The sequence below is a fragment of the Terrapene carolina genome, unplaced genomic scaffold (assembly GCF_002925995.2).
Source record: "Terrapene carolina triunguis isolate 2854851 unplaced genomic scaffold, T_m_triunguis-2.0 Scaffold96, whole genome shotgun sequence".
NCBI classification, from domain to species: Eukaryota; Metazoa; Chordata; order Testudines; family Emydidae; genus Terrapene; species Terrapene triunguis.
This window is the reverse complement of record NW_020664447.1, coordinates 7458558-7480892: the sequence shown is the minus strand read 5'-3', so window position 1 is coordinate 7480892 and position 22335 is coordinate 7458558. Positions and strand designations below refer to the sequence as shown.

At 42.6% G+C, this 22335-nt stretch overlaps 1 protein-coding gene across 1 annotated transcript in view; it reads right to left on the bottom strand.

Annotated features, from left to right (window-relative positions):
- The window catches only part of MICALCL (MICAL C-terminal like), a 55085-nt gene extending 43566 nt beyond the window's left edge, over positions 1–11519 (bottom strand). Inside the window, exons 1-3 of the mRNA XM_029911542.1 lie at positions 11359–11519; positions 6816–6988; positions 2079–2153 (exon numbers count right to left, since the gene is read on the bottom strand). Of these exons, the coding sequence (XP_029767402.1) occupies positions 2079–2153; positions 6816–6988; positions 11359–11414 (304 nt within the window). The 5' untranslated portion in view covers positions 11415–11519. The remainder of the gene's footprint in view (positions 1–2078; positions 2154–6815; positions 6989–11358) is intronic.
- Between the last annotated feature and the right edge of the window lie 10816 nt (positions 11520–22335).

Sequence of the window (22335 nt, the reverse complement as noted above, 5' to 3'; positions counted from 1 at the left end):
TTGATTCAGAACTGGATCCTAGAAGAATTACTCTATTATTAATCCTCTTGCCACCAGTGCTGCTTGGGATCTAACCCAGGCCTGATCCAACCTCCATTAAAGTCAGTGGATCAGACTCCCTTAAATGAAATTATTTTGGGGGCAGACGAGGTAGTACCCTTCTCCTTTGCTCCTCTGCTGGTGCAGTATTCCTTCCTTTGGTTACATTAGCTAGCTATCAAAAGGATATGCTGTAAAATATGCAATGCTTCCCATCTAACTGGGAATGCTACACCTGTGTGCATGGGGATATTTTCACCAGGTGGTGCTCAAAAGCATAGAACCTACTGGGAGCCTAAACAAGAGCACAGAAATAATTAGGTAGACGTGGAGCCGCTGCCATCTACTTGAGTGCACCAGTGTATTTGCACCCCTAAGTGTAGGGGGAGGGAATCTTCTTGTTTGGAGAATTACAAGTTATTGCAAGTACTTGTCGTTGGAAAGCACTACAACAAGTCACTTTACTCGGTGATATAACTGAGAATGTGTCTGTGACGTGTTTGTGCTAATACTTTTTTTTATATATATATAATTTCCTTTGTATTACAGACAAACCACAAAAACCCACAACTAAGTGCTATAAAATACTTATAACAAAGAAACAAAAGCAAGAGATAAAATTATCAGAATGATGGAACATAGAATAATACAGAACAATGTAAACCATCACTGGATGATTACCTGTTCTGTTCATTCCCTCTGAAGCACCTGGCACTGGCCACTGTCAGAAGACACAATACTGGGCTAGATGGACCTTTGGTGTGACCCAGCATGGCCGTTCTTATGTTCTTATCCCTTAAAATCAGTTATAACAGAACCCCTTATCCCTGTTTCACTCACTAAATATCTTCCAGTTTGAGTGAAATTCTCTCCTGTGAGAAGGGTTAGCACAATGGGCATATGTGCCACTTACGCTCTCAAAATAGTGCTCATGTGAGACTTGAGTATTGCACAGACCTTGTGCTGCCACTATGCACAGGGGTGAATTTAATTGGGAGCTGAAGGCTCTCAGCTCTTCCAGGAGATGCTCAGCTCCTGGCAGGATTGAGCTCTACCATTTGTTTCATTTCACTCAATTTGTTACTGATTCACTTGCCATAAAACAACGTGACAAGAGCAAATACATTTACACCTGTGCATACTCCTGATCCCAAACACAATCATCCAGCCTCATCATCTCTTTCCTCTGTACGTCTGCCTTATGGCTACCTCTGGGTTATAGCTAGAACTTCCTCTTACCTACCTTCACTCTGTCTATGCTGAAATCCTTCTTCAAACCCCTCTCCCAGGGTTTTCCTAATCCTCTGATCGAGTGCTGCAGCCACACCATAGGAACATATCGCCACCGCCCTCAATCACCTCCAGTGGTTTCCTATCCATTTCCCAATGCTCTGCTCACGCCACACTTCCACATCCCAGCTGTATGTATGTCGACTCATCATGGCCTTCCCTAGTCTGAGGTGATGCTGTGCAGCCTTGTCTCACCAAACTGCTTCTGAGTCAGAAGCCTTAAAACCTCTTACCTTAAAACCTCCTTTTTCTACTTCTTCTGTGTAAATCATGAGAGGCTGTGGACTAAGGAGACCAACACACACAAAACACAGCCTTAAATCGTAACTATGTAACTTCAAAGGGGATTGCACAATGATCACTGAGCTTTCCTCATACAAGCATTTAGACTATATATGCAGCCAAGGCTGCCCAGAGTCCAGACTATATAAGTTTAATGACTGATCCTTTGAGTACTGGAATTGCAAAAGAATGAGTCATAATACATACTGTACACATGACAGAGTACATTGTTCAGTAGAATAATCCACTATTTAAGAAACAATCACACAAGATGGGAGTCTGTTTTATATTTTCTGGGCTTTTAAATTCTCCATTTCCTTCTTTATTACTAGGAAAGGCTCAAATACATACAACTTTAACCCAGTTCCTACCATAAAAGGTAACTAAACAGGCCTTTGAGTAAGAGGAATACAACCAAAGGCTACTGAACAAATAGAAAATTCAATTGATTCTAAGGCTTTACTTACTAGATTGAATTTTTCTTCTCCAATTCTGGTATTTATTCAGTGTAGAGGAGTGGAAACTATTGGCTCTTTGTAGTGCTTCAGAGAAATAGGAAAGAGACATTGTTAACAAGCTAAGCAAATAGAGAGAGTTATTACAAAACTAGACTTTGTATAAAACTAGTTTAAACATGGTAAGAGAGTCATAATGCCAGTACAGAACGTTGTAATTGTTCTATTCTGAAAGAAGCAGACAGACAGAGTGCATAGTGCATATTCCCCCTCTTCTCTGGAGCCCTGCTGCTTCTGCCCTCCAAATCACCTCCACCCTGCACCTGCCTCCTGTTGTTGTTTTGCTGAAGTAAAATCCTACCCCAGGCAGAGACCTCGGTGAAGAGTAAACTGAGGGGCAGTGTGTCCTAATGCTGAACCACTGAGAAAATAATTCTCACTATTGTAAGGTAACAGGACTTGCAACATGACATTTTTTGCTCTGTAAAATCATTAGGCTTGATTTTTAACCAGTTGCTCTGAGCAGCTGGTGTGCAAGCAGCTGCATTTAAAAAAATGCAGACTTTTGCCAATAGAGGGCAACACTCACCAACAAGTGCTAACCACAAAGCCAATCCTTACAACTATTTTATTTGCATTCTCCTTCATATGTTATAGTTAACTTTTACCAAATTGTTTACATCACAGAAGCCCATTTGTATTGCATAGTTCATGTCTAGTGTGGTCACTGTTTCTCTTACTCATGTGCTGGTATATTAACCACCAAAGAAAAAAGCCCAGTGTCCAAACAGTGGCTTATTTTTTAAAAAGTATTTAACCTTTCCATAGGGATACACAAAATGCAGTAAACTTAATTTCGGACAGCTTAACCCAGAAAGAATGTTGGCTTCACCTCATAGCTACACAGAGAATGAGAGAGCAGGAACATAACCTCATGCATACTGGGGAAGAAGGGGACAAAGGGAAAGAGAAAATTGGGGTGACAGAGGGCAAAGATGCAGGTGGGGGATGACAGTATGTAGTACCTTGTATGTGAGGACCATTCATAGTAGAGTGGCCTGTTAACCCCTCTGCAGTCATAGGACAAAAAGAGGGGGTTTGTGGGTTACAGGTTGTTCTAATAAGTCATAAACTCAGTGTCTCTATGCAGTCCCTGATTTTTAGTGTCAAGCAGAGTTATGAGTTTAAGCTCCCAGGCTTGTCTTTTGAAAGTGTTGCGCAGGTTTTCAGTGAACATGAAGACAGATATAGACTAGAGAGGGACTAGAGAGGAAGATGACTTTAGAAGCAGTAGTTTGGATAGAATGGAGTGGGAGAGAGGACTGCCCTCATTATATTACATGTGGACATGTTCTGGTGGGCATGCGTTGTGATTCATTGTTGCACTAAACAAGGAACTCCTTAGTAAAACAGTTAATTAACAAGATATGCAAGATTCTTTGCCTTTTGTATTAAACATGCTTTTGGGGGTTTTTTTAAACCAGATTACTTCCCTGAGAGTTCACTGCCACTATGTCACATGCTGGCAGAGTCCCCTCACATGAAGGAATAGTGGGAGGAGTTAATGCTACATGGTATTCCTCTCAGCAACCTCCCATTAAAGGCAGTAGAAGCTTGGAACACAGTGAAGTGGGGGTGGGGATGGGGAGTGGGGAGGGCGGAGGGGGGAATTAAAGAACCCAGTCAATTACAAACTATAAAGTGCTCCTATTTAAAAGTAAAATCTGTTAAGAATTCCAGGAATACGGTTGTGTTTAACGTATCCACATATTTTAAATATACAAATTAAGTTGAAACAACATTATGACATCCAGGAGCGTTAGCAGATTTTATCCTCTTCTAACAACCTTTAGAAACTGAACACACAAAGCACAGACTAGGCCTAAAGTAAAAGCAGCTTCATAAATCTGGTTACAATACAGTCTGCACAGAGGCCAGGTCATGTTAAATCCAGGTAAAAATAGCAAAACCAGGCCTTTGCAATGGTAAATATCTGGTCCACACATTAATGGCGCTAATTCAGTAGTATCTGGTGGTTATGCCTGGGACCCTTGGTAGAAAGGTGTTCTTGGGGAAGAGACAGGATAAGAGGTTAGAGCTCAGGGGGAAACAGCAAAAGCTTCCTGACATTTTGGCATTCACTCTTTTTCATTCCTGTTTTGCGTTCTGGTTCGTTTACTCTTATACCATCCTTCTTTCCTACCTCCTTTAATCTTAAACGATGGTTTTCTTTTATTTTTCCCTCTAACAATTTATCTACCTATTCAACATCACCTCTGTCTGTTTTTTTTCCCCTAGCCCAGCAGAAAAGTTTCACCCATCCCAAATCCATCCTGATTACTATCCAGCCACTGCAGCTAACCAAGTTATTGGTTCCCGCCTGCATCATCTAATCTGCAAATGAAAACACCTGCTGAATCATTTTCTTGCTCCATCTCCTCCAGATCCCATACTTATGCTGCAGCCAAGGGTTCTATGTCATTAATTGCAGATATTTCAAACTGAGACAAGGTGGGTGAGAAAGAGACAAGCTTTCAAGCTACACAGAGCTTGTTCTGGCAAAGGTACTCCGAGCATCACAGCAAAATGCAAGGTGGAACAGGTTGTTTAGCATAAATAGTTTAGCATATATTGTAAGGGATCATTCAGGGTTGGGTGACCTGTTAACTCCTCTGAAGTCGTAGGACAAAAAGAGGGGGTTAGTGGGTTACAGATTGTAGTAATAAGTCATAAATCCAGTGTCTCTGTTTCAGTCCATGATTTTCGTGTCTAGTAGAGTAATGAATTTAAGCTCCCAAGCTCGTCTTTTGGAAGTTTGTGCAGGTTTCCTTGGAGTATGAGGCCTGATAGGTCAGATATAGAGCAATTGCTCTATGAGAAGTATTCACCCACAGGTGTTTTTGTCTTTTATCATTTTCCTATGAGAGTTCATTCGACAGTGTAGTGATTGTCTGATTTCACCTGTTATTGTGGCATTTAGTGCACTGGAGGAAGTATACCACATGTTGTAATAGGCATGTGTAGGATCCATGGATCTTGAAAGGTGTGTTGATCATCATAACAGTGGAGATATATATGTAGGTTTTGCATCTGTTCTGGCAGGGCCTGGTGCCGCTTTGAGTTGGTGAGTCCTGGTCTGTGGGGAGCTTGCTTCTGATAATGAGCTTGGAGAAGTTGGGGGGTTACACATATTTCAGGCTGGCTGCACTTGGCTTCTTTGTGTTACACATATTTCAGGCTGGCTGCACTTGGCTTCTTTGTGTTAAGAGGGGACGGGGTTTGAACTTCCCTTTAAAAGCAGAACAGTATTCCTTTTCCAAGACTTGCTGGAGGCTACTCCAGTTCTTTTACTATTGCTGGTAGGTGGAAATCGTGCAGCAATGGAGATTTATCTACCTCTGTTCTTGTTCTGCCACAAGTTCTTGAAAAGTGCCCTCCAGATTCTAGTGTTAACCCTTCCAGATTGCGCAAACAGATCAAAACCCTGGCCAAGCCCCTTTCTTCTGCCATGACCCACAAAGGCTCCTTCAAGGCCTCAGATTGTTATGACTGAACCACACAACATGATATAGCCCCTACTAGTTGGCAATAGCTCTTCAGAGACAGTTGTGTTTTTTTAATTATTAAACAAGTTCCAGTTCTGAATTTCTCCTCTGAACTCTGGCTCCAGATAGAACCGCCTATCTATACAGCTCCTGAGTGTCTAATCGCCTTCACTCTGGTTACAACCTTTCCCCCATTATATTTTAAATAAATATAATAGAGATATCCTATCTCCTAGAACTGAAAGGGACCTTGAAGGTCATTGAGTCGAATCCAGCCCCCTGCCTTCACTAGCAGGACCAAGTACTGATTTTGCCCTAGATCCCTAAGTGGCCCCCTCAAGGATTGAACTCACAACCCTGGGTTTAGCAGGCCAATGCTCAAACCACTGAGCTATCCCTCCCCCCAATGGAGTCATTCAATGGAAAAAAACTCCTAATCAGTCACAGATCTAGAAATAAATTAAATTGAGCACCCTCCTTGCTTCCCGTGAGGACTCTGACTCAGCCCTGCTATGCCTAGGCAACACAGCATGTATTATATGGGCCTCTATCGGAGTGTCCCGACATTGTGTCACAAGGAAAGGATTCATCTCATGAGTTAAGCATGGGGACAGAACTGCTTTAGGTACCTTGATACCAAGGCATTGTTGTCTGTTTCTGTAGAGCCCTCTAGGGTAGATAAGATACTCCTATTGTTGTTAATGTTGCCTACCGTCCAGGAATGTCCTGGAGTTTCCAGGTATTAAAGATAAATCTTTAATTAAAGATGTCACGTGATGAAACCTCCAGGAATACGTCCAACCAAAATTGGCAACCCTAATTGTTGTGCAAACTCTCACGACACTATTTAGAATCAAGATCAGAATTAAGAATTCTGCAGTGCCCTGGACTGAACAGTTCCTTCATTACGTGAGCCTACGTTCACACTGCTGGTTCATAGGGGTTTAGTTATTTGATTGAAACAATATGTAAAGAGGGAAAAGAGGATTTTGCTGGATCCTGTTACAGTATCTAGAGGCAGTGAACCGTCACAAGAAGTCTTCCAAAGAATTAAGATAGTATTTATAGGTTATAAACTTACTGCATCACTGATAATACCAACAAGATCCTATCTGCTTTGACAACACCCTCAGAAACAGCAAACAGGCTAAGTAGCTGGAGCATAACTTGCTTGGGCTAGTTTATTTACAGTGGATTTACTTACCATCAGCAGCTTTGGACTTTTCACAGCACTCTTCTTCCTTCACAGAACTGGTGGTCAGCGATGCATGCTCTCTTATGGGGTTTGTATAGGACACAGGCTCAGGCAATGAGATCTGTCCTTCACTAATTTCAGAATTCGATGAGTCACCATAAAAATCAGATTCCAGCTCTGAACTAAAAATATAAAATAAAATGAGAAAGTCAAACATTTTAGAAAACACATGCTATGGATTTAATTACAAGTATCACCTTTAATGCAATAAATCCTGACAGCAAAGATATAATGTGACTTTTTACAGCTGGCCTCCATCCCCACATTTATTTTTTGCTCTGGAAATGTAATTTGCTGACAATACTATGTCCTGAAAACTGCAATAGTCCCAATAGTTTTATAACTCTGATTAAGACCATGATAGCCATGGACAATTATATTCAAAGCCTGAAATCTGCTGCTGAGAGTCAGAGTCTCCTTTTGAATTAGAGTGGGTCTTCTTTGTCCTGAACAAGTTAAGTGTGTCTTCCTACAAGTCTGCTGTTAAACGAAGAGGGGGAAATACCTGAATGTCTAATGCCCATCATGCTAGCAACAAGATATAATGGTAACGTGAATATAATTTCTGGCTTTTTCCTTAAGAAGAAGAAGAATAATTTATTATTATTATTATTTTTACTTTCCGATTTTAATGGTACATGCTAAATACAGCACAATGATAAACGCAATTAGACATTAGGCCGGTGTTTCAGATTTGGGTTGAGCATGAATACACCCAGAATCGGGGTTTTAACCTGACATTTTCAGGATACTAAGAGTTGGTTCAATTTGTATTTGGTTCAGAAAATGGTTTAGCATAAACAAAGCTGAAGTTGAGTAGAAAGGCAGGTTTTCACCATGTCTGCCTGTCCACACAGATGAATGAAGGCAGAGTAATGTCACTAAAAAGCTTTCCCAAGTGGGGCTAACCCAGGGGCCACCACCACCCAAACTCCTCCTTAGAGTTCCCTGGGGCTATGCCAGGGAACCCCCTCCCGCCGCCTTACATGACAAGAACCACTGCTGCACGAACCCTGGCAAATCCAGCCGGAGAGTCAGGCCCATCCAGGAAGTTTATTCCAATTCCCCAGGCAACCACAGGGCAGGCTTTAGATATGAATGAAGTTGGTGGTTGTTGAAGTCTGTCTCATGACCGCCTGGGAACTGGCATTAACACCCTATTCGTGCATCTAACAGCCCTGGGCTGGCATGAGCCTGGTGCATTGTTATTTGTTAGGAGTAGACAGGGTGCTCAGTGAGCCCTTGTCCTGAGGAGTGGATAGTTCATGGTTGTAGCACAGACAGTGTGGGAAGAAGATGAGACGGGGAAAGTGAGGTAGAGAAATTTTGGAGGAGCAGAAGGCTACAACCCCCCTCACTACCCTTAAAGCAGAGGTGGGCAAACTACGGCCCGTGGGCCACATCTGGCCCACAGGACCCTCCTGCCCGGCCCCTGAGCTCCTGGCCTGGGAGGCTAGCCTAGGGTGACCAGATGTCCCGATTTTATCGGGACTGTCCCGATATTTGCTTATTTGTCCCACATCCCGACCTACCTTCGGTCAGGAAGTGAATTGTCCCAATATTTTGCCTCCGCTCACGAGCGGAGCCTGGAGGGGGGGTCACGCCCCCCACCCCAACTCCGCCCCCTCATTCCCCCATTGGATCCCTCCCCAAATCCCCACCCTGGCCCTGCGCCCCCAGCTCCGCCCCCTCACTGCCCCATTGGATCCTTCCCCAAATCCCCACCCTGGCCCCGCCTCTGCCCCAAGCACGCTGCATTCCTCCTCCTCCCCCCTCCCTCCCAGGCTTGCGCTGATCAGCTGTATGGCGGCGCAAGCGCTGGAGGGAGGGAGGAGGTGGAGACGGAGCGGAGGCATACTGGTGTGTGGGGGGGGCGGGGCGTGGAGCTCCGGTGGCTGGGTTTTTTTGCTCCACCACCGGCTTTTTTTTTTTGCTCCGCCCCCCCCCGCCCCCCGCATCCCGATATTTCACCTGTGTGATCTGGTCACCCTAGGCTATCCCCAGGCCCCTCCCCTGCTGTTCCCCCTCCCCCGCAGCCTCAGCTCACCCTGCCACCAGTGCAATGCTCTGGACGGCGGGGCTGCGAACACCTGGGGCATCACAGCTGCAGAGCTGTGGCCTGACCCAGTGCTCTGTGCTGCATGGCTGTAGTGCCGCCAGTCACCGGTGCTCCAGGCAGCGTGGTAAGGGAACAGGGAGCAGGGGGGTTGGATAGAGGGCAGGGGAGTTCGGGGTGGTGGTCAGGGGGTGGGGGTGTGGATAGGGGTCAGGGCGGTCAGAGGGCGGGGAACAGGGGGGTTGAATGGGGGCAAGGGTCCAGGGGGGCAGTCAGGAAGGGGTTGGGGGGTTGGATGGGGCAGCCTGGGAGTCAGGGGCAGGGATTCTGGGGGTGGTCAGGGGCAGGGAGCAGGGTGCGTGGATGGGGCAGGAGTCCCGGGGGGCTGTCAGGGAACAGGGGGGGTTGGATGGGACAGGAGTCCCAGGGGTGGGCTGTCAGGGGGCAAGAAGCGGGGGGCGGGGGAGGGCCGGGCCATGCCCCCCTCCCCTAACTGGCCCTCCATACAATTTCCAAAACCCGATGCTGCCCTCAGGCCAAAAAGTTTGCCCGCCCCTGCAATAGCTGATGGATTCCTCTTAGAGCATCAGATTTGATTTCTAGTAAACGAACAAAGCCTGAAAACTATTTTTATTTAAACCCTGTTTAAGTCTTTGATAGTCAAGATAATTAATGGAGATTGATAGACCACTGTGATTGGGCACTGTGCCATAAGAAAAGAAAATGGAAATGCCACTAGTTTTGATAAATATATTTTTGTTTAAAAGGACAATCTCCCCCACTGAAGTATTTATTTTCCTTGGCTGGCAAAAGTATAAATACCACAGTATGAGGTTTGTCCTCTGATCTTCACTCATTAGATGGTCATTATTCATAAGTATCTCAAGCTAGTACTAAGAAGGAATGGCCCTTGTGATGCAAGTAATATTTTACCTAGCTTTTCATTTGCACCTTCCCACTGAGAATCCCATGGGCAGAATGCACCGTTAAATCATGGAATGTCAGTTGTCACTTGCCATTTCATTTTGCCTCCCTTTTTAGGCAAGTGAAGTATCTACTGACTGAAGTACCCTCTCTAGTATGTCAGGCAAATGATTACAGCTTTAGTGTAATACCAGGAAAGCGCTATCAGCAGAGCTGGCACAAGCCATTCTGATGACAGATGCAACGCCATCCTAGGCTGGGTTTCCTGCTGGGACTAAATCAAAGACCTCTGGATCTGAAAGCATAAGTCTCTATTGCCTGAGCAAAAGGACCGGATACATCAGGTCAGAGTTGTAGCAGATTCAAACATCTGCATGTGGTCCAGCCACCGGAGAGGACAAACAGCCACACTGTATTATTGTATGCAATGTTGTTGTAGCCATGTCCATCCTAGAATATTAGAGAGCTTACACAGCCGTAGAAAAGCTTGTCTCTCTCACCAACAGAAGTTGGTCCAATACAAAAATACTACGTCATCCGCCTTGTCCCGTACACTGTATTATTGTCGGTTCCAAGCATATAATGCACAGTAAGCCTCCATACTACAAAATGTTTTATCTCTTCCTCCCCTGAGTTATGTTTACCCTTGTGGCAGTAACAGATGAATCCTGGAATGGATTTTTTCCCCCTCTGTCTGAAATGCACATTAGCTGATATAGCCAGACATGTGTCACAGTGCAGAGTTATGCAAGACATTCGTAGGAAATAAGTTATTTTCTAAGACCACATTATCCAGTTTTAGCAAACGCTAAAAGAATGTTAATGGATATTTTAAAGGATTTCTATAATTTTAATAATGCTCCTTATTAACCAAAGATTTTTGCATTTGCAACAGATTTTTTATTTTAAGTCGGCAGAATTGCTCTCACTGAAAAATGCAGATCTAGCCTTTATTGTAGAGGTGCAAGTTGACTCCTACAGGACTCTGTCAAGAGTTGAGCACAGAAGTCTAAGATGTTCTCTCCATTTTTATATAAGACTTGGGCTTCCTTACAAAAGTCTCAAAGGATGATCAGATTTCTAATTCCATAAGGATGGAAAGTCCCATCATATTACCAGAAGAACAACTGAGGCAGGGAAGCCTCTCAGAGGTAGGAGGCATGTCATGTGACTCACTTTTGCCATTGTACTCCCACTGTTCTAATTGATATACTGTCACTTCTGGAAAATGAATAGCTGAACTTGGTTAGATCAGGGATCATGTGACTCAGGCCCTTGGATGGGATGTGAACATCTGAAAATTCCCTGCTAAGCGGGTCATATGTCTAGGGGAGGTTAACAGCTGCAGGAAGGACTACCATTGATTTCTCTGTTGGGTTTTTGTTGTATGCCATATTCAATTGTTTTATGAGCACAGTCTGAAGAAACCCAGGCACTGCATTTTGTGGTTAACTTGTTCCTGGGAGAAACAGACCCAGCTTTGTGGTGGATTTTTTGTTATAGGTTATATACCTGCTCCCATCACTGGTTACCATGACTCGAATGGCCAGAAGGTTGTGCTCTGTCATTTCTTCCTCTGGGATGATTCTCACAGAAGTCCAATCAGAGGAAAGGGCTGAACACCTGCTCTCAAAGTCATAGTGCTCAGGGGCATTCTTAGGCTTCTTAGGAGAGGTAGGTTCATCTGCTATATTGAGGTAGTAGTCTAAAAAAAGCAAAGGACATGAAAACATACTTCATGATATCATAGGCAATGAAAAGTGATGGATTCAGTGGAGGAGATTCAGATCCAAAATACTTGTGGTCATTTATTCATTGGCTTCCGAAAATAATTAACATTACATTGCTTAAAACACGGTAACATTCTATTCAGGTACCAGACTGACACTGCCATAGAATGATGTTCTGTATTTAACCACACAACATATACGTAACAGCATGAGCAGCAGCAGCACAAGCTTCCCCATATAGTCTCACCAGTCTGCACCAACCCAGACCTGAGGAGAGCAAGTCTAAAGATGAGGGGTAGTTCAAGTCTTCATGACTGCTTGGATCTTTGATGTCTTTGCCAACAAGTTGGCTGGTTAATGCCAATTGCCACTCCAAACTCATTTCACATAGGTCACACGCAGTCATTTTCACTCCATCTTATCAGTCCCCTGGGCCATCCAATGGCTCATAAATCACTCCCCAAACCGGGAGTTGGGTTGGGAGGGGACAGACAAGTGAGCATGAGTGGCATCTGGTCATGGGCTAAGGAATCAGGGGTGCCAGAGCTGGAGTGTGGAAATGTGGAGGAGCATAAAAGATGGCTGCCGCTGATGGTTGGAGAGGTATGTATGAAAAAGGCAGTAAAAGGGTCAAACATTAGGAAGGGAGCCAGGTGGCGGGGGGGAAGCAGCATTACTCCCTTTGCCCGTAGCCTGGAGGAATTTGTGTTCTCTCTTCCCACAACTTGTGTGGTCTCTTTAAAGTAGCTTGAAGAAAAAGGATGGATCAGGCCAAGACCTCATTTTTGCCTGCTAGACGCATTCCCTTCAGCTGACGAGCAGCAGATAGGTAATGTGGTTTGAAGGCCCCACATACACACAAACTATGCATCTGAGTAATTAAATGTGAAGAAGTATCTAGGGGAACCCAACCCCTTTATTGGCAAGTATTTTGCATAGTTTTTGGTGAACTAGGACTGCTGGGCAGAGCAAAATGTGTCCGGTCTTTTCAGAACATGATTTTTTTTCTTGTAGAGGTAAGTATGAATACTGAGTCTGGGGAAGAGAATCCTCTATTGGCAATCAACTGACATGATCCATAGGTTTCCAATGCATGCAGAAGAAATGAAAACTCAAAATTAGTGCTCTTTCCTTTACAGGTGAGATTTTTCAGAAGTTCCTAAAGGAGATAGGTGCCCGTCACCCTCTGAAACTCCCTTAGGAGATGCATCATACAGCTATAACACCTTGCAAAAGTGCAATGAAAGTTTACCAGCAACATCTAGTTACCCACCTATTACCACGAGGACTGGAGATAATGAAAAAAACAAACACACAAACAAAACAATGTTTTGCTTGCCTGCTAAAAACCCCAGTGCTCTCCCTTGCAACATTCTACTTGTCCACTTTGCAAGAGACTGACCCATACACTAGTCTGATTCTCCTCTCACTTATACCAGCTTTACTCCATTTAACTTAAACTTACCCCTGGTTTACTCCAGTTTAAATGAAAGGAGAATCAGACCAAATGTCTAGATCAAGGACTGTTCTCTCATGTATGAAATAAATCCATCTTAAGTTGCATCAGCACAGCTTTTCTATATATGACATGAGTTCATTCATCACTCCTGCATATTATAACTAATAGTTATAACTCAAACACTAAGTACTTGTCCAGTTTAAACATGGAAAACAACCAGCTGAGGGACTAAGTGTTACAACCAAAAGGCTGCCACAGAAATATTATAATGCAGCTCAAGTGTTTGCCAGTAGGACAGTTTTGAGCAGCTGTTCCTTGCCTATAATTATAGTTTTCCCCTTGCATTCTCAATCTGCAATCTTACATACCTTCTAGACTGTACACAAAAGGCACTCTCAGAAAAGCTCTCCAACTGTGGCTGGGAATGTATACTGCAGTATCATATATGCATATTCTAACCAGTATAGAGGTCTAGCCTGGAAATCTGAATATTGTTTTTCCTTCCATCCTTCTCCCCTCCCCCATCCATTACACTGAACCACAGAGTACAATCACAAACAGGCTGTGGTACAACTTCCATGTCCTTATTTTCTGTGACCTCAAGCAGCTTCCTTGTTATAGTACAGAACCTTTCAGCAGCTCACTGAAAATGAAAACTGATTCTTTTGGCTTGAGCATTTGTATTTTGCCCCTTTAGCTAAATCCAGCTGAACTCTGAAAGAAATAATAATAAAACCCAGTCCCTAACGGCAGGAGTGATTGCGGTACAGTTGTACCCTTTTGTTCCAATCTGATTAAGTGTCATTACTCAGTCTATCGCAGACTCTGAGCAATAGGATATGTGATTTTGTAGTCGTTTTATGGACTACCTGGGCTCCAAAGAATCTAGGAGCACAGCATCTAGCACTTCTTAAAAGGACATTGTCAAGCTCTTTAAATCTAATTTTGCACATACCTTAAAATCAATACACTTTCACAGACAGAGGGCTCCGCGGCTTTCATTACTATAGTCCTACTGCTCCCATTCTTTACAACAGATGAAAGAAAAAAAAATATCACTAAATACAGCTTCTGTTCATAGAATAAGAAGATCTTCTCTTTGGCTCTTCCAGTGAAAATGGAAGTGGCCGTCTTCAGAGTCCTTCAATATATCAGCCTCCATCACAGCCAGAGGGGATCATTTCAGACTAATCCAAGGTATGTGGTCCAGGGCCGGAGCACGCAGAACAATGAGAGCTCTGCACAACTTAATAGCAACTACTAGTACCGAGAGCTAAATTTAGACCTCCATTGCCTCCAACTTATAAAACCAGGGTAAACAAACCAAACCAAAGACTGCATCTATCTTCAGACAATGAGTACTGACAGACATCTGGCACACCCCAGCAACAGAAGCTACAACTCATCTAAAAAAATCTGAAGTGTGATGTGATCGCCAATAACTGATCACATGACCTGCTCCTGGGAAGGGTATTATCTTTGTAGGGTCCTTCTTTGGACTATACTATAGTCACGGTGAGAAACACCCACATGTTTAAGAGACAATGGAAGGGGTAGAGATAGGAAAGGACAATGAGTGTGTGTGTGGGGGGTAGGGGGTTACTTCTTTGGTTACTTCTGTCTTATCGGCCTACTGTGGACTTCCCAACATGATCTATTGTGCTTAGTTACGAAAATAAAAGAGCAACCCCAAGTACCTGAGAGGCAAAGAACTCAAACTAAGAAGGACTGTGCATCTTTGGTCCAGAGCTCCGACCTCAACAGCTTGGCTGCAGCCCACAAGCCTCACCCTGGCTTTGCCCAACCTGGTTACTCCTCCCAAGCTGACATTAGTACCCTTCAAGCTCTGAATTCACCCCTAAATCGTCCTTCTTCAGGGACCAGTCTCTCTGTGAGGGTGCAATGAGAGGAAGTGTTTGGTTCACGGCCTTTACAGAATACAACACTCCAACCTGTCGGCTTTCTAGAAGCACACACTTTACTGAACTTACACAGCACTGAAGATTTATTATGAACGTAAAACAAGTTTATTAACAAAAGAGCAGGTATCACTCAATCCCAAGTAAAAGAGCTAAAGGTAGAGATGGTTACAAGTACATAGAAGTGAAAGCATGCATCTAAAAGTCTAAAACTTAATATAGAAATACAGTCTTTGTTCTCTCACCCACAGTCTCCTTTCCAGCCTTTTCCTGCCCAGGATCCTCATAGGGATCAAATCACTTGATTTCTTTGTCCCCTAAGGTGAAGGATGAAGATGGAGTCACGCTCTGTTCTTTATATCCCTAAGGCATGTCTTTGTCTTAGAAGTCAAGAAGGCTGCTTTGGGGATTCAATCTCCCGTGTCTGTCTGGGATGCAGAAGCCATGTTAATTCTTTCTCTCTCAAGTTCAGGATAACCATGCTGGGTTAGCTTGATGGCTTTGTTTACTGCTAATATGTAAATTGAGGTAAACCCACATTCCTCTGTCTAGGACAGACCTGTTTATCACCTGTACCTAGACTAGACTGTCTTGTCTTCAACATGTTCTAGTAACATCATACACAGGGAATCCATAACTTCACATATAAGGTTAACAGATGCATTTTACAATTATATTAATAACCAGCATGTGTTAGATTTCATATGGAACCTCACAAGACATGTTTTGTACAATATTATTGCAGTAGTGTGTAGGTTGTGAATACAGGGGTGCCTAGGGCCACAGTAGCTCAGCTGTGCTTCGCACAGGGCCCAGGGGCTTTCAAAGGAGGCTTTATACTACGTCTGCACCTTACCAATCTTGGGGCCAGCTAGAGGCACTAGTTTGGCCCCCAGTGGAAATCAGAGCAGCCACTAGTCTGCTCCAACTTATTCCTGGCTTTAATGGCCCCCAGGAGGCTGTCCTGAGCTGAGGATCCCTAGAGGACAGAACTGCTACAATTCTCCCAAACACCCCCTTTTCCTAGCCAAAAGTTCAACACTACGCTGACTCTACACCATCTGTGGTTCTCGTATTCCAGAGGAATAAAGTTTAAACTGGCGTTCTGCCTCTTATATTGCTTGAGTGGCACACACAGCAGTTGGAACAAAGACCAGGATCTAGCCCACTGTCTTCACTCAGATGTTGACTGCAACATTAAAAGTCCACTTTGAGTAAACACTGACCAGTTATCAAGCTAAGAACTTTACACTCACACTGGTCTGTTTCAATTTGAGAGAGAGAGAGAGAGAGAGAGAGAGAGAGAGAGAGAGAGAGAAGAACTCCGGTGAATCTAGCCCCTGATGTTTATGTGGTTGCTAGCATCCATATATAGTCATGCGCCCCATGACTGCAGAGATTTCATTTAACTTGTAAGGAAATTCACCCCTCTCAAATTTTGTGCCTCTCTTCTGTGTTGGGAGCCAGCTCATTTATTTCAAAGTTGCTCCTCCATCCAGGTAACAGGTCCCCCTGCATTAAGATTGCTAGTACAACCCTTGTCTTCTTACTTTACAAGCGAAATGGAACCCAACATAGGTCCAGCCATGGTGACTCACAACAGAGGTTCCTGTTCAATGGGAAAAGCAGAACTTGGACAGGAGAGACTGGGCAAATTGTATCTGCACAGGAATGAACCTCTCTTCCCCTGTACACACTGCCTAGAGTTAAATCAGAGCCTGGCATACCATTAGACTGATCCAAATGAAAAATCAATTGTTAAAGCCTATTTTGATAAAACATGCTTTGTTTAGCATGACAAACTTTTAAAGGGACACTTCATTAAAAAATACACACCACATTCTGCCTGAAAACTGTGTCCCTACCATTGTAATGACTACCACCTGAAATTACTACAACTGAGAGGTGAGAGAGAAGCAATTTTTCTCTCTGTTATTTTGGTATGTTTAGTTTGGCATTTGACTGCACTTTGTGTACAGTCAGTTTTTCTGTTTCTTCTGTACACTCAGTCTGTGCGTTTTTTCCACATAACAACAAGGAAGAGAAAACACTTTTATTTAAAACATGGAAAATGTTAAATCACAAAAATGGACCTGAATATTCAGGGACAGATATAGTATGTGAAACTCTTACTAACTCCTTTTTTGAAACTGACTTGATTTCAAGTTGATGGAGTTCCTTTAAAATAGCCGTAACACACACAATTTAAGTACCTGGAGGTTATGCTTCACAGACAACTGTGCCCTTTAAGTACACGGAGGGCTGGCTCTCTCTTCTAAACAATCATGTGAAAATTGAATTCAATTCCTATTCTTTTATGTAGTTGGCCCAACTTTGTAATGGGCAAATTACCATACTAATTTTACAGATCAGGCTTGAGAGTAGTACCTAATTTTCCTCACACTTCGAAGAGCAGAATCATTGCCCAACAGGATCAGGGGAAAGCCCATTACTAACAAGACACCTCTTGGCCACAGTCTGTCACAAACTTCTTTGAACAGCAATCTTTTCAAGTTTCTATGTAACAATTCCATCGTATTCCCACCTCATCCTGAAGTAGAAAGAAATTAGTCTCGGTATCTGTGCTACATTTAGGTGCATATTGTAACCAAATATTTGGTTACAAATGTTACAAGACATTTTAAAATATTAATTTGTAATGACTGCTGTTTCTCATAAGAAAGGTTAGGAATTTCTCTAATGCCCTCAACCATGCAACGACTTACACACCTGTTGAACTTTCTGCAGTGTGAACACTCCCAATGTAGTCAAGGGGACCACCCTGAGTGTGAGTTTTACAAAGACAAAACTGGCAAAACTCCCATTAAATTCAGTGGGATCAGCATTTCTCCCACAATGCAGCAAGTTAAAACACACGTAAGTTTTTGCAGGATGAGGGCCTAAATATACTAAGCAATTTGAATGTTCTCTGCTTAAACCTGGTTCTCACTCACACTGAGCAGTACTTTACATAACAGCACCTTGATTTCAGTGACATTTGTCAGAGTAAGATACTGCTCACTGGGATTAAAGGTGGTGGAATCAGGCCCATTATGCACTTACCCAAGGAACATTTCAATCCCTCTGAAAAAGAAACGGTATGAACCTAGTACAAAGAGCAGTGACAAGCTGTTGGTAGGCTCATGTAAACACCACAGATGAAGAGCTTTGCCAGTTCAAACAAAAGACTGGATGCTATACAGATTTGCAATCCTTTTGTTAATTATTACCTACACTTTCATAGCAATGAAAACAAATCGAATCAGCTGTCAACTGGACAATGGCTGCATTCTCCTTAGAAGCCACATGGAAGAGGAGACAAGTGTTGAAAAGAAAAGACAGGAAAATGCTCTGATTTAAAGAAAGAATTGTAAATAAACTAGAAGTGACGAGACCTTCTTCTGCAAAAGAAAAGGGAAAAAAAGGGATGCCTGAAGTAAGTTCCTTGATCCAGCAAAGCACTGAAGCCTGTGTATAAATTTAAAAGCACATGTTAAGTGTCATGCTTGATCTGTGCCCATGTGAGGAGTCATTCTCCTGTTTGAGGAGTTGAGGGTGCTCTGCACCTCAGTTTTCTATCTATATATTTATAGCACTTCTATGGCTCTGTTACCATAGTATCTGAAAGCCTCACAATCTTTAATCCTTTTATCCTCACAAAACCCCTGTGAGGTAGGGAAGAACCATTATTCCCATTTTACAGAGGGGGAACTGAGGCAGGCAGGCAGACTAAGTGACTTGCCCAAAGTCACACAAGAAGTCTGTGATGCAGCAGGGAACTGGATCTCTCAAACACCAGGCTAGTCCTGTAACCACAGGTTCATCCTTCCTCTCTAGGACTGGGCCCTCATTTTGTAAGGTTTTCCTACTATAAACTCACAGACTGAATATGACTATTTGAACCTTAAATGATCAACATACACAATGACATAAAAGTCACTGAAATGTCCACTCTCTGGAATGGACAGATACACAGAGCCAAATTTTCTGCTGGTGTCAGTTGATCTCTCTCCACTGAACTCAATCAAGCAGCGGGGAGGAATAGCTCAGTGGTTTGAGCATTGGCCTGCTAAGCCCAGGGTTGTGAGTTCAACCCTTGAGGGGGCCACTTAAGGATCTAGGGCAAAATCAGTACTTGGTCCTGCTAGTGAAGGCAGGGGGCTGGACTCGCATGACCTTTCAGCGTCCGTTCTAGGAGATAAGATATCTCCATTTATTTATAAGCAGCACCAGATTATACCGGCAGAGGACATAGCCCATAGGAAATAGTCACTTGAAATTACCTATTGCATGCACTTAAGAACTTTCTTCATTTCGACTACAGGCTAATACTGAATTTCCTTGTGTCTTCTGTTTGAGCATGCTAATGATCTCTACTGTAAGCATACATTTTCTGGGGCTACAGTTTGGACTGAAGTTCATATTAATCTCTTGCCAAAATGTTGAAATAAATTTATCCTTGAGGTGATAGACATGCTGTGCAGCTGCAAGGTGTTAACCCTAACGGTAGCACTTACTCAGCCGAATCTGAAGTTTAATCGCAGCCAGTGGGTAGATAGCACGCTCCGAGTATCTACTGACAGACTCTGAGCCAATTAAAATGCAAAATGTCCTAATGACAATCTACTACTTTGGTCAGTGTATACTAAATGTACAACAGCATCTATTGTTTCAGAAAATTCTAAATTAGTCAGCATCATTACAATACAGTATGAAAGATTCAAGGAGCTAATATGTTAGGTCAAAACCTTTCTAGTCCTCTGATGCTTTACTGTACACAGAACCAGGAAAAAGAATAAGTTAGTGAGCAAATGTGATATTGTTGGCTGTACCTATTAATGGCCAGCAGAGACCCTGGTAAAAGTCTCTCTGTAATGTCAATAATGACTGCTTATTTTGTCTGCTGTACATGGGCTACACTTACACAAAGATAATATGCTGTTATTGGAAATTGATGAGTCTAAGAGACCTATAAAGACTATAGCCCTTACCACAAATCAGTGTTTGCCTCATCCTAGTTCCATTGTTGTCTATATACACACTATAGATGCTCAGGGTATTTCTTATTACACTGAAGCACAACACTATGAAATTTTTCCTAGCTCATCTTTTTTCTGGTAAACAATGTGGTGATATTGTCGGTCATGAATGAAGAAATGATGTAACATCACTATGCTACTGAGACGTAGTACTTGGAACTATGCGGTTGTGGGATTATTACTGTGCAACTAAAAGAAAGTATGGCGAATACCACAAGTTGGCACTTTTACTGTTGAGGTTGATGATGATGACTGTTTTTGAAGGAATGTGCCTACAGTCCATGCTGAAGCCACTGGGAGCACCCACTAAAGAACCTGAGCAGAGTTCTACAGGACAAAAGGGATGAAGGATGGTCTGTTAACTCAGGTGATCTGGTTCAATTTCCTCTGTTACAGACTTCCTGTATGATCTTGAGCGAGTCACTTCAGGTGGGATTTTCTAAGCAACCTAAGAAATTTGAGCACCGATTCCCACTAAAATTAAGGAAAATCCTAATTTCAACCACTCTATCTTATTTTCCCATTTACAAAATGCAGATGGTATTTCCCCCACCTTGCAGGGGTACGGAGGATGAATTTATTGGCAAAGCACTCAAATACGATGGTGTGAGGAGTGCCTAAAAGAGCATGCACAGAAATAAAGATGTATTTTATCCAAAATTGTAAAAACATTGTGCAACACCCTACATTTCAGGTTACCCCAAATTAGGGATATATTAAATGCATTAGTGCAGCATTTTAGACGTTTGAAATGTTCATCTTACAATCACCATTGACAAGCTTCTGATCATACAAATTGCCAAGCTGGTTCCAAAGGTTTCATTTACTGGAATTGATTCTATATGTTATTCAACCTAAATTTTCGGATTAGTTTCTTCAGTGTAAGTGTCCTCATTACTCTGGCATTTCCTACTGCAGTCCCAAACTGACAATATTCATCTTTTTACAGGAAGAGTACATATGAAATCTTTTCCTCTCTTCTTTAGTAGGTGACAGATAATCTGTTTTCAATTAAATTTAAAATTGGCACCATGTTCAATGATCTAAACAAGGCCATTCTGTATTCATCCCACCCGCCCACTCAAATGTAGATGAAACCTAGGATAAACAATTCTTTTGTCTATACTTTTAACTAACTACTTCCAGATAGACACTCTGGGAGAGAAACAACTGTTTTCCTTGGAATCAAAGGATTTAGCTAAATGTGCAGTGTGTGGAAAAGCAACCTTAAAAATTAAAAGAACGTCCCGACTTGTGCAGCTCACATCCATCTCAGAATTCAACCAAAGTTTAAATTAACCCATTAGAAATAAAGTGCCAAGCCACAAAAGTCCAGCAATGGACCTTGCTTATCCCCAAGTCTAGATTTTGGTTCAAGTCCATCTCTAATAGAAATAGCACCTTTATGTTTCACATTTATTTTCAACAACTACTATGTTCAATTTGTTTGGTTCATTATTTTTCTAACAATTGGCCATGCTAATTCATCTTTGTATCTGAAAGTCAGTCTGGGATAACCTTGTGCCATCACCACCAGCAATAGATTCTAGAATGAATTGGCAATGTGGCCAATGATGAGTGAAGCAGAGAGAATACACTGCAGTGCTAGCACAGTAATAAGCACTTGTTTGTTTGGTCACTAAATTGTTGAGTTATGACTGGGAAACAGAAAACCCCAACAGAATCAGTTTCACAGAATCAATTTTCTGAGCACCAAACTCAAAACCAACATTTGAAAATGAACAATGATGTTTCAACAAGATTTTCCTTTGGGAAAAGAACCAAAGAGGGGGAAAGAAATGAATAGCAGAATCTATTTATAACTATGACCAAAGTGTTCAGACCTGGGTGCCTGAAGTTCCCGAGCCCGTATTCGGTGGCCCAGTGATCAAAAGCACCCAGCAGCTCCTACTGAAGAAAGCTATTGGTTTGTAACCAATACAGGTGAACACAGAAGAACATGGCAAGACAGTACATTTCACTGTTAGAAATAATTATTACAAGGAGGGACACAAATGGGATCCTTTCATAGCTACAGAGTACATTCATGTGCTTTCAAAAATAGATACGTTTAATTGACTTAGTCAGATAATTATCACTTAACCCCCACATTTTTGAGACTAAATCCTGTATTGTCAGGGGATGGACTTAATATACCTCTCTAATGTATATGAAGAATGAGGTAGGGCTCACTTATAGATCATCCTTTGATATTTTGGTCCTACCCTTAGACAATTAGGCAGTCAGGCGTTTCAATTCTTCCCCATTTCTAAGTCTTATTTATGTGTGTGGATGAACAGTAGTTAGTATACTACCTGACAGAAGAGCAACTCAATAAAATA